The sequence below is a fragment of the Diabrotica undecimpunctata genome, chromosome 3 (assembly GCF_040954645.1).
Source record: "Diabrotica undecimpunctata isolate CICGRU chromosome 3, icDiaUnde3, whole genome shotgun sequence".
Classification (NCBI taxonomy): Eukaryota; Metazoa; Arthropoda; class Insecta; order Coleoptera; family Chrysomelidae; genus Diabrotica; species Diabrotica undecimpunctata.
In genome coordinates, this window is record NC_092805.1 from 84,740,266 (window position 1) to 84,753,444 (window position 13,179).

A 13,179-nucleotide genomic window follows, 5' to 3' on the forward strand; every position below is an offset into this window, starting at 1 on the left:
TTGTTGACATTTAGGCTTTTCAGATCAGAATAAACATTCAAATTAGTAACTAACACTCTAATTTAATAAAATACACATTTCAAACAATATATTATTATAACCCCACTTTATATTCGTAAATATTCTTAATTTCTATCTGTCACTTCGAGAGTATTTTTGGTTGCCTATGCACATGGCTCACTTAAATATATTTACAACATTAAAATACAACTTTTTACAATTATTATATGATAATTTCTTAAAAATACCCTCACATAAATAATTTTTATTAAATTCTCTAGTATATAACTTATAAATTATTTTCTATAAACCCTAATCGTATCAATATATATACATATATATATATATATATATATATATATATATATATATATATATATATATATATATATATATATATATATATATATATTATATATAGTACTAAGACCATGTATTAAGAGATTGGAATAATGTTTCACATGTTGCTAAATGTACAAAAAAACCATAATATTGTACCCAAGCTAATTATTTAGAAATTTGGATAATTGTATCCTAAGATATGCATTTATATGCTTCTATGTATATGTGTATTTTCTAGTTCACCAAAATTTTCATGGTGATACGTTGGTGAATTCATTGCTCTATTTGCAATAAATGGACACTTTTCTTTAAAAACGCTTACCATAAACTCTGAGCCTTGGTTGGTAACTATTCTTCTTGCTGCTCTATACCGCAAGATAAAGTTTTCTAGCAATAAATGGGAAGAGAGAGAGAACTTTTGACCACCAATAAAAGGAGAAAGACAGCATATTTGGGGCACGTACTTGGAAATGATAAGTATGAGTAGTTGCAGTAGTTGCATGTAGTAGCAGCTGATTATGAAGGGTAATATCGAAGGAAAAAGGGGCCCTGGTAGACGACAAATATCCTGGTTAAAAAACATACTTGACTGGACCGGGTTAAACACACAGGCGCTTTTAAGGAAAGCAGAAGATAGAGACAAATTTGCAATGGTTATAGTTAACCTTCATTAGTGGAGTTGGCACTAGAAGAAGAAGAAGGCCAATGATTTGACTACTTTTTCAGCTTCTTTAGTTCTGATTACATACCTTCTATGTATTTACTCTATTCGCATTTGAGCGTCGATATTTATTTACTTTTACAAACGAGAAAGAGGAAGGCCACAAATGAGATGGTCAGATGACTTGAAGAAACACGCAGGCCCAAAGTGGATACAAACTGCCTACAATAGAGAGACATGGAAGAAGGAAGAGAAGACCTATGTCCAAAATTGGACAGCAAGGTCTGTATAGATAGACAGATAGATATATTTATTTCCTTCGCCGTGTCTCTGTGGTCTAGTCTATAGATACTAAATCTATTAAAATTGTGGCGAATTGTCAATTCGCAGCTGACGTAATGGTTAAAGCCTGTTTCGCTTTAATAGAATACTTGTACTTTTGGCCATCATCCCATCATTTTTCGAATATTTACTCGAATACTTCAACATGAAATTCTGACTGTTTTATATGATTTGATTCTTATGTAGTGTGTATCGTAGTTGTGGTTATATAACGTGGATTATGTGTTAGTGTATTATATGTTGCACATGTATTGTATATAAATTGTAGGAGATGTCCAAGGGTCATGTCTCTTACTTCTTAGTACTCCACTATTTTTAGTATATTCTTTTTATTGAATTTTGGCAACCAAAGCCTGGTACGTTTCGCTAATGGGTTTGCTACATATTTTTCTTCATTAAGTAGAATGCATGCTGCGTCTTTGACTTTTCTCTTTTTCATGTCATATTCTGTCAAGATTATTGATGTTCCTCTATTGTTTCCTCTAAAGTTAATGATGCTGTTTTTGTTATACTAGGTGATATTTCTTCAGGATTCACAGATTGTTTATTTGAAAATGTTTAATGTGTTAAGTTTTTTATACTGGGATTAAAATTCTTAATTATACCGTACTTATAGTTTCGTACTGTTTTGACCAACAATAGCTGAGAACACAGTAGTATCTCCACAATTAAATCGATCATTAGAAAAAATCGTTGATGTTGGTTTACTTATTTATAATTCTGTTGAAGCTCATAATTGTACGTAACTATAAATGTGGCTCAAATATTATAGATGTCTACAAAAAGTAATAAGAATTGAGCTGATTGAGAGGTTACGCATCGTTACATGTTTATTATACAAATAGTATCTACAATAATTTTATATTCCAATTAAAGATGGCAATCAATTTTTATTACTTACTGAAATATATATTAATTAACAACATTATTATCATAGTGTATAATCAATGAAAGAGTTTTGTAGTGGTAATGTTATTGTAATTTTGCTATACATCACCTGTGTATAGTCATAAGCTGGATTTATAGTTTGACGGACTGTAAACGTAGACGCACTGGAAAAAGATCAACATAGAATTTTCTATACTCTTATTTATAAATGAACGTAAACGCATGACGGAACGTAAGTGAGACGGTCTGGAACAGAAGAGTTGGGCCAACTTTCATCTCTTAAGTTGGATTTATAGTTTGACGGACTGTAGACATAGACACACTGAAGACGTAACGTCATCATCATCATGCAACCTCTTTTGTCCACTGCTAAACATATGTCTCTCAAATTTTTCGCCACTCTTCATGGTTCTGTGCTTCTTGTTGCTATTTCTCGGATATTCGTCCAATGTCGTCCATCCAGCGTGTTGGTGGTCGTCCTCTGCTGCGTTTGTCTTCTCTTGGGCGCCAGTTAATTAGTTTTCTGGTCCATCTTGTGTCTTTCAGTCTCGCTATATGACCTGTCCAATTCCATTTTAGCCGACGACTTCAAGAGACGTAACGAACGGACTGTAAATATTATCTCAATTTATAAATCGACGAAATGGAATTTTTGCGCATGGGTAGAAACAGTGGCTAGAGTTGGTGAACATGATACTATGATATCCTTTTATTAATTATTATTAATATTTTATAAATTATTAACTTACCGTCTATTGTAACAAATATAATAATCAACAAAATTAGAATATGTTGATAAACAACTTTACAAAATTAAGGGGAGGCCACTTTGGTTAACAGCATAAAATTCTTCCTTAGGATTGACCAGACCGTCCCACTTACGTTCCGTCATGCGTTTACGTTCATTTATAAATAAGAGTACACACAATTCTATGTTGATCTTTTTCCAGTGCGTCTACGTTTACAGTCCGTCAAACTATAAATTCAGCTTTACAGGCCCAAACATGGCTTTACAGGATAAGGCCCAAAAAACCCTTTACCACGCGGTTGAAGTGTGTGACTTGTGTGGTATTGAATAGTTACAAGATGAATGATTTTTTTGACGAAAAATAATGACTTGTAGAGTACGATGTGAAATATCGTAGCAAAAAGAAGCAAGAAATGTTGAATCCACTAAAAGAACAAGTCTGCATTTATGAACCCTAATTCTGAAACTAATTTTAAAGTTTCACTTTGAGCTTCTTTGTAGAGATCTTCGTGCATCCTTTTCCTGGAAAAAATTAATGCTAGTGATCCGTTTTCTTTCGGATCGTTATTTAGATTACTTTTTTTGCAGTGCAGTATAAAATATAACTAAAAACTATCAAACTAATTCATAGCCGGTTATAATAAATGGTACAAAATAAAAATTAAAAAAAAAAACAAAAAACACAAATTTGAAAATTGAACATATTTTTAAAGTACCCTGTGGTGTATGTTATATTATATTTTAAATACTGTAGTTATTATTAGTTATTTAAAAGTAGACAAATGAAAAAAAATGCCGTACATTATTAACTGATGGATTTTGCACAGCTGATATAGTCTATTAAAATGTTACATTTTTTTGAAATTAGCGCGCATTTCTTAGAGGAAACAATTTTATTCTTTTGATGTGTTGGAAAAGTAAATACAGGGTGTCCAGAAACTCTCCTGTCAAACGAAGACTGGAGATTCTAATTTCTATTACCGATCATAGGCGTCCGTTTTGGGTAGGAAAACGGTTATTTTAATGCATAACTATTTTGTCTTTTACTTTTAAGCATTCGTTATACTATATTATTAAATTTTCAGGTATTCTAGTACTAAAAGGTACTCTTACTTTAAGTCGGTAGGGTACATCATTTTCTAGAAAAATAAATTAGAAAATGTTTCGTTTTTTCGTCATAAAAGTTAAATTAATAGGTACCTGAAATAATTTTATAAATTATCTTTTGTTTTAATAAATGCAGCACACAATTCGTAAAAAAAGTTTGAAAAAAAGAGCCAAAAATCAAATGGATACAAAATTTTATTTAAAGGGTTTTAAAAACAAGGTATTTATTACGATGGAACAAAACTAACACAAAAGAACAAGTATCAAAAGTAGATAGTTACAAAAGATGCTCGATATGATGAACATTAGTCTCTAGGCATAAATTTCACCTTTTGCTTAGAGAACGCCAAATTCTTGCAAAAATTCCAAAGTTATTTCTAAATTCGTTGCAAGTATCTGGTATCCTTAGCCAGAGTAGTGCACAATTTTGTGTCGGAACGGAATAAACCCAAACACAATAATCGCAAGGATTAAAATCCGGCGACTTTGCTGGCCAAGCAACTGAACCGCCTCTATCAATCCAGTGGTCTTCGTAGTTATTATCAAGAAAGTTTCGTACATTCCTGCTAAAGTGTAGCTCACTTTTTCATTTAAGATGAAACAACCGCTAGAAAATTACCGAATGAAGTTGTTTCTTTTCTTTATCACTACATAAAAAATATCCTGTCAAAAAATATCAGATAACTGTATCTCTTCTCTGATAATGCTGCAACTCAAAATAAAAATTCAACGATACTACAGTTTCTGCATCTTCTTGTAAGAACCACGTCTTTCTCTCCTACACAATACTGTCAGTTTATTCAGCAGACATCCAAATATTTCATAACCATTATGGTTCATCAAGATATGATCTTCAACTTTAGCAGTCATTTTGAGAACCATTTTAAAAAAGTTATAATGAATTCTCAGAAACAGAGGTTTAAGAGTTCTCAACACCGGATTTTTGAATACAGCAAGAACCACATGGATACAGTTAATGTGTCTGTTACAACTGGTATTCCTACTTTTAAATCGTACTACATTTTAAAGAAACAATAAAGATAATCTTTCAGTTGAAACTAACTTGATGGTGTACGAATCATCAATACCCGTAAAAAAGGCAAAGTACAACGACGTAATGCAGTTAGCTACCAACTACGTTGCAGCCAACGAAATGGAGTTTTAACAATCCTTTAAATGTGATGACGTTGGTAATGATAACCATGATTCCCAGATTTCAGGCACGAATGACGACGACCAAGCAGACGCATAGACTGATTTTCTGTTTGAATATCAAAGAAAAAACTTTTTTGAAAACAATTTTTACAAAATTTTTAATATTAATAAACAGATTTTGGAGTAACTTTTTTTATTTTCCAATAATAACTACAATGGATACTATTTTTTTGTAATTTTGGTTCAAGAGAGGGGCAGCTCCAATTTTTTTTGCATTTTTTCAGCAAAAAGGAGTTTATATAAATAAACGAAAAAGTTGGCAGGTGTACCAATATGATTATCTTTTAACTAAACTGCTTTATTGTAATTAATACATGAGTAAATTTTTATAAAACATTTTTTCTATTTTCTCAAAAGTTACTATAAATGGAGCTGCTCCCTTCTTGCAGCAACGTCCTTAATTATATTGCATAATTTATTTCCAGTAAGATATTTGCTACGGAAAATTTTAAAATTGTGGTACATGGCAAATAGTCTTCGAACGCTAATTTCTGGATTTTCCTTAACTTCCATTAAAATAACATCTCCATGTGCTGCTGTTACATAATCATGTCGTCCTCTTTCATTTTTTTTGCCACTGAACCTGTTTCTCTTAATCGTTGATGAAGAGCTGTAAATATTGGGTGAGTGAGATCACGATTGGGAAATTTTTCATGGTATATACGTTGTGCTGCTCGAGCGTTACACCTTATTTCGCCATAAAATAAAGCATATCAGCGTATTCCTCATTAGTAAAAACCATTTTTATTGAATTGGAATTGTTATATTTGAATGCCACAAAGTAAAAAACTAAAAAATAAACTTCGCGAACCTACCATAATTTGACGAAGGTTAGACTTCGTTAGTTATGAAAAACGTAGGTTAGACTTCTGTTGACAGGTCAAAGCCAACTAGTACAAAAATATTCATTTAACTTTCATGACTATAAAACGAAAAATTTTAAAATCGATTTTTCTGGACAACAACGGTGTATCCTAGCGACTTAAAGCAAGAGTACCTTTTAGTACTAGAATACCTGAAAATTTAATAATCTGGTATCGCGAATACTTAACAGGTAAATACAAGAAAGCTATGCGTTAAAATTGAGTTGATCTACACAAAACGGACGTCTATGATCGGTACTAGAAATTCTCAATTTATGAAATCGATTTAACTCTGGAGGATAAATAACCGTACTAAATTTTGTTTTTCTAAATAAAAGCGTTCTAGAGGTATTTAAAAAAACACTAATTACAAGGCGCCACCTTCAAAGAGCTCTAGTTCCCTTAGGTGAGTTGGGTTAAATTGTCTTCAAATTATCTGAGGAATCTCCGGTCTTCGTTTGTCAGGAGAGTTTCTGGATACCCTGTATAAGCTTAAGTTCGAGTTTGTGGGGTCGTCACCCTTGTGACAACTTATTGAAATTATTGAATATTATTTATAGCAAATTAAATTATCTACAACTTTATTCCTATTACTTTTTATCATAAAATAGAAAATAAATAAGTTATAAAGAAAATAACTAAAAATTTTGGAACAAATTTTCTTTTGAGCCTTTTAACTTTTTTTGTGGTAATTTTATAAAAAAAGTGACATCAAATCAATATTCTAGAGAGTTTTTAAAAAATAATTTTCACTACAAATTTGCATCTCGTAAACTAGCAACCATATCGAAAATTTTATTAGACAATATTTGTAGCAAATTAAATTGTTTACAACTTGATTCCTATTACTTTTTATTTAAAATGGAAAATAAAAAAAATTAACAAAAATAACTAAAAATGTTTGAAAAAACTTTCTTTTGAGCTTTATACCTTTTTTTAATCATTTTACGATAAAATGACATCAGAGCAATATTATAGAGGGTTTTTAGAAGAATAATTTTCACTACAAATAATTTCATTCATTTTTTCGGGTTTTACAGCCCTCCGAAGTTGAACGGGTTCTTGATTACTCGTAAGAATACCATAAAAACGAACGGTTAGACTTAGTTTTCTATTATGTGTTTTTTAATTATAAAAACTTATTATTATTAATTATCTTAAGATAAATTGCTTGGTAATGAAAAGAACAAAACAAACTTAATAGACCTTCAAAACGGCGCTTCAATTTAGGCAGTTGGCAACCTGAAAAGTAATAATTTTCATATATATGAGTTTTCCAGCCTCGAAAGTGCGGTTTTTCCATATTTTTGAGATTTTAAGTTGTTTATAACTTGAAAACTATCAACTTTAGAGAAAAATGACACGAGAGTTTTTTTGTTTAAAATGACTCAAGAAATCTAAAAAATGTTTCTCGGAGCAAAAACCGTTTGATTTTGGAATTTGTTTAAAAAAATTGTTTAAATAATTTCTGCCCAAAAATTTGGCCCAGCACCCTTCTGATTTGTTTAAAGCAGACATGTTTGAATATGAATCCGTAAAGAAATCGAATCAGAAACATTTTTCCTACGGGAGCGGCCTCACAACCTAGACTATAATATTTTTAAAGCCGTTTAGAACCATTTTTTTTGTATGGTCTTCTTTTTTGTTGATAATTGATGTCAATATTAATCAAAATATATCAATGCCGTATAGAAATTTTTGATCATAATATCCCACTTATCAGAGGGAAATTAATTTCATAAGCACATGTACCGTGAAAAATCTACGGCGTGTCCAAAAATTTTATTATTTTATGCAACTAAATTTAAATGAGTGAGTTTCATATTGGCTCAAATTACCTCATTTGTACTACTTAAAAATGAAGGGGTTCGCCGTATCTGTCTTTAATAATTTTTTTTAATTGAGTAGTTAAGTCGATATTAGAAAAGATTTCTACTTAATCTGATTCCAAGCTTCTTGTACTTCACAATCCACCCTTTCATTGCCTATATTAGCGCTGTGACCTTTTACACAAATGAAAATTATTTTTTTATTTTGCTGATTTACTTGGTACAATAAGTTTTTTATTTCACAATAGAAACCGTTTAAACTGGATTTAGTGTGCACCATAGTAGGCTTTTTTTCGCCAAAAACTCGGTAGATAGACGATAAATAGAAGATGTAAATAGAGAGTGTATCTAATAGTCTAAATTTTCCGACATGGTTGATGTGTGAAACAAAAAATGCTGCACCTGTTTGATTCTCGCATTTGAACTGAAAGTTATTATTACATTATTGTAGTATTGATTTGTGTGTGACTGATGCTGGGTTAAATGACCCCTTAAAACTGTTACATGGGCTAGTAGTCTATAAAGTGGAAAATCGCATTAAAACACAAGCTGTTATGTACTAGAAACGGAAATGCAGACCGAACAGAGAATTAAACATAGAAGACACCCCCTAGAATGGACCAGTCAAGCTAAATACCTAGGAGTAACACTTTACAAAAAACTAACGTTCACTAAACATGTGAAAAAATTGGTCTCCAAAGCCAAGGCACTAAAGAAGTCATTTCTTTATTAATAGAAAGGATGAGCAAAATAAGTTTCAAGGCGAAAATCAGAGTGGCCAACAGCATAATTATGCCCTCATTAACGTAAGTTTCCGCCGCATCGGAACATACCTGTAAATCAAATAGGAAAAAAGTACAAATTGCCCAGAATCACATGAAGAGACAGGCATTAGAAATACCTAGGTACCGCTAAGGTACGTATACAGAGACTTGGGATAGAAAAGGATCCTCATAATGATGGACGAAAGTGCGTATGAGATCTTTAACGGCCTCAGAAGTCATCCTAGCAGAAAACTAAAGAGAGTTGACAGATTATAATGAAAACGTAAGGACGGTACATAAATGGCCAAAACATCAAATTAAAAGATATAGGGAAGACTAAGATAATGAAGTATGAGATAGCCACATGGTAGTCAAATAAACTAAATTAGGAAGACAGAGGTAAACCAAAAAAAGCCGGAACTATTATTACATACGACTATCCCAGGATGGTGGTTTGTAATGATAGCTGACCGATACCCGAAAGGAAGACCGACGAGTATACTGAGGCGTAAGTCGCGTATCACTAGGGTACACAAGATGCACAAGTCTCTGGCGAAAGATACGCAAAAAAATCCTTCTGTCTTAAATCATCATTATTTAATCAATTACTTGCAATCTTAATCACGTAAACTACATTAATTAGTATAAGAGGCCTGTCAGCATTCTATACAAGCCACTGAGGCTTAGGCCCTTTAGACAAGTCTAATTGAGACTGCTTTCGAGAAGAGCATGGAGGTCATGTGCGTCAAACATGGGCGAGAAAAACAAAATTTATTTTGCCAAACTGGACTCCAGTCCCGTAGTAAGGTATAATAACTTCAATACAGTCAGTAATGTAAATAGGGAGAAAAGCCGATATGTGTTCTACCCCTATAGTTAGGTGGCCTAACCACAGTCAAGAAAAACAAAGGCGGTTCCATTATCCAGGATACTCAAAGTAACGTTCAGATTATAAGTCACCCCACGTAAATGTAACACACTGGGGAGGGGTGGAAGAAACGCCTGGGAGTCAGATAAGTACCACTTCTGAAGGGTAACTCTTCCAAAGAAGTATCTTCGGTCCCCCATATGGATCCCCCGTACAATGGTAAACACATGTTTCTAAGGCAAAGTTGATCACGTGTGTATGTATTTGTGTGTGTGTGTGTAGGTGTGTGTGTGTGTGTATTCTGCTTTGATCCATTTTGTGAAAAACAATTTATATTGGTAAATAGCAAATTTTGTAATTAACACAAAAAATAATGGTGTTATACAATCATACTTTTTAAAAAATGGTCACACATTTTGTTTTCTGTGTTTTAGGTTGGTATAATGCATTTAACAAGACTTAAACTGGGACCACTAAAGAAATTTTTTCACTACGTACAAGAAGCGCTCCCAGTTCAGTTAAAGGAAGTTCATATCTTAAATGCAAACTATATTATGGAGAAGATATTAGCAATGTGCAAGCCATTTATGAAAAAGGAATTATATGAAATGGTAAGAAATATTAACCGTTTATTCAAATGGAAAGAATTAGATATTAAGTATCCTTGTGTATAAGGTTTTCCATTTTAGTAGCGAACATCGTTTGCGCTTTCTATTATTATATCCATGAATATTGAAATGATATGTGTTACATTGTTTTTAGGAGTACTGAGGTCTCACTTACTTCTTTATTGGCTATCATCATACGAATTTTTCATGTCCGATTGTATTGGATATCTAATATTTAATACAAATAAAAATATTAAACTAGTAAAAGTGATAGTGAAAGTACATTATTTTTTGTTTTAGTTAATAACTCATCCGCCAAATACAAATATGCATGATTTCTTCGAAGATTGCGTTCCAGCTTCATGTATGCCTTCCAATTATGGAGGAGAATTAGGTGCTCTTGATGAATTACATGAGGAATCGAATAATTATCTTACAAAACTCAAAACATTTTACGAAATTGAAGAAAAACAGATTCAACAGTACAAAAATGCCTAATTGTGTTATAAGGATATTGTAGATTTATTTATTAAAAATATCAATTAAATTGTCTGTCTTTTAATAAAGCAGCAAGGAAATATACAAATATTACTTACTTAACTTTGGACTTTCTTCCAAGAAAGGATTTAACCGGTGACTGACAACCGATAGAACCTAGGCCACGATGACTGATGCTGGCCCTCTACAGGACATTGCCCATGTGTACCACAAGGTACAATTAAAAGAGATCGTGGACAGTGATGATCACATAATCACCGATTGTTGTGTACAAATAGATTGCGGTGGCTGTGATTTCTTCGGCTTCGGTAGTAGTGCTTAATAAATATACAATTATCTAATTGGCTGCAGTATTACTGGTTTTATAACAGATGACTACCAAAAAAAAATGAGGTTGATACTCTGCTTAATATTCCGATTACTGGCATACGGATGTAAATCTTTGACCCTACGACAAACGGAAAGAAAAACATAAACGTCACTAAAATGTTTTGTTTAAGAAGAATGTTGCGAATTCCGTGGACCGATTAATTAACAAATAATTCACTTTTAAATGAACTAAATGTGGGCAAACATCTCTCCAGCAAGTCCATATTCAACAATTAAATACTTTGGACATTTTATCAGAGCAGACATAGAAAACATGGAAAGACTTAATATCCAAGGAAAGGTAGAAGGTTAAAGATTACGAGAAAGATCCAACAAGATGGGTCGACCAAATTACAGGAATATGCAAAACACCTATGTATGATTTAACAGAAATGATCAGAGAACGCGATCTTTGGAGACATACACGACCTCACGATGACCACTACACTCCCTCGGGGGGGCTAGGACTAAGCTAGACTGGGACAGGCCTAAAAAAAAGTACTTCATCAGGCAACTCTGTGTGAACACCTGTTTTGGAGCCTTTAGGATAATAAATCACATTAGTATGAAATTTTTGAGACTATTTAATTATAGAAAAACTTAATAATTTTCTCTGCTATGCTCAGAACCGTTGATTTAAATATCCCTTGCCACTTTTAGAGGATTTTTTTCATATCTCTTCATCTTTAAGAATTCTAACCATACTTAACATCTATTGTAATGATGTATTGTTTTTACTATGCAATAGACCATTCATTAAAATATGTAGAACGGCTGCGTTGGATGGGACACGTAGAAAGAACGGAAAAAGGCGAAATACCAAACAAAATAAACAAACAAGTACCAATATAGAAAAGAACAAGAAGAGGACCGAAGCTGAGATACATAGAACAAATAGAAAATGATATACCAACCGTAAAAATAAAAAATTAGAGAAAAAAAGCCTCCCCCATGATGTAATTTTACACCTCAGAAACTGCGGATAAAGTGAAATGCCCATGGGGAAAGAACAAAAATAGAGAGTTGATACTAGCATCGGTCTACCTACCCTCAGATGCAGCCACCCTACCACCAACAAAGGAAATGGAAGATCTGGTAGACCATTGTCTCAGTCAGAAGGTAGAACTTATTATCGGCTGCGATTCGAACTCTCACCATTTAGGCTGGGGCAGCAGAGATAACAACGCTCGAGGTTAGTCTCTTTATGACTATATTATTAGAAAAGATTTGTATATCTTAAATAGAGGTACCGAACCTACCTTTATTAACGTTCGTAGCCAAACAGTCATAGATATCCCGCTAGCAACAACTGAAATATCGAATAAAATTCAGAACTAGCACGTATCGGAGGATAACTCTATGTCTCACCACCGCTGGCTAAACTACGAGTATATTAGTTTGGAAAAAAGCATTATCAAATATATAGGTATACGGTAAATGATATAACAACTTTAAAAATAAAACATTTGAGAAAAAATTTGGAATAAAAATTCGTCTTTACAAACCCCAATTGGCAAGCTGTTACCTGAATATCTCGAAAAGTATCATATCTACCACAAAAATAGATCGAAAGTAAATTGTTCGCTATTAAATTTTCTATCCATAGCTGCTTGTGAAAGTTTTAAAAAATTTGCCAGTTTTAAAAAACTGCAGTTAACATAGGTAGCCACACATATCACATCAGAAAGCGGATAGTTCGACGAAAGAAACCAAGTAAAAACTTTTCCAGGGCAAGAAGCTACACTACAAATTCCCAAGAAGCAGAATTAGTTCAACATATTCAGAAGGATACTTCTTCATAAGTGTGTAGGTATATCGGTTTACAGAACTCAATCAAATCTCAAATTCTTTTAAAGAAAGAAAAGGAATGAAACCAGGTTTCTAATTTGTTTATCATATTAACTGGTATGATCCAGTTTTCACATTTGTATAGTAATAGAAGACACATAGAACACTGTAGGAACTTAATTCTTAGTTGCAGGTTCAGCTGAAAATTCAGTCTCCCTGTGCTAGGTCTAACTTTTAATTTATTCATCAGGGCGTAGTGTCTTATATCCAGTATCCTAAATATGTAATG

General features: G+C 32.6%; 1 protein-coding gene across 2 annotated transcripts in view; it reads left to right on the top strand.

Annotated features, from left to right (window-relative positions):
* The window catches only part of LOC140436983 (alpha-tocopherol transfer protein-like), a 52,504-nt gene extending 41,705 nt beyond the window's left edge, over positions 1-10,799 (top strand). The window contains exons 4-5 of one of the 2 annotated variants that reach the window (XM_072526190.1): positions 10,062-10,238; positions 10,536-10,799. In XM_072526190.1, the coding sequence (XP_072382291.1) occupies positions 10,062-10,238; positions 10,536-10,733 (375 nt within the window). In that variant the 3' untranslated portion in view covers positions 10,734-10,799. The remainder of the gene's footprint in view (positions 1-10,061; positions 10,239-10,535) is intronic. The other variant, XM_072526189.1, reaches the window with a different exon arrangement.
* The last annotated feature ends 2,380 nt before the right edge of the window (positions 10,800-13,179 follow it).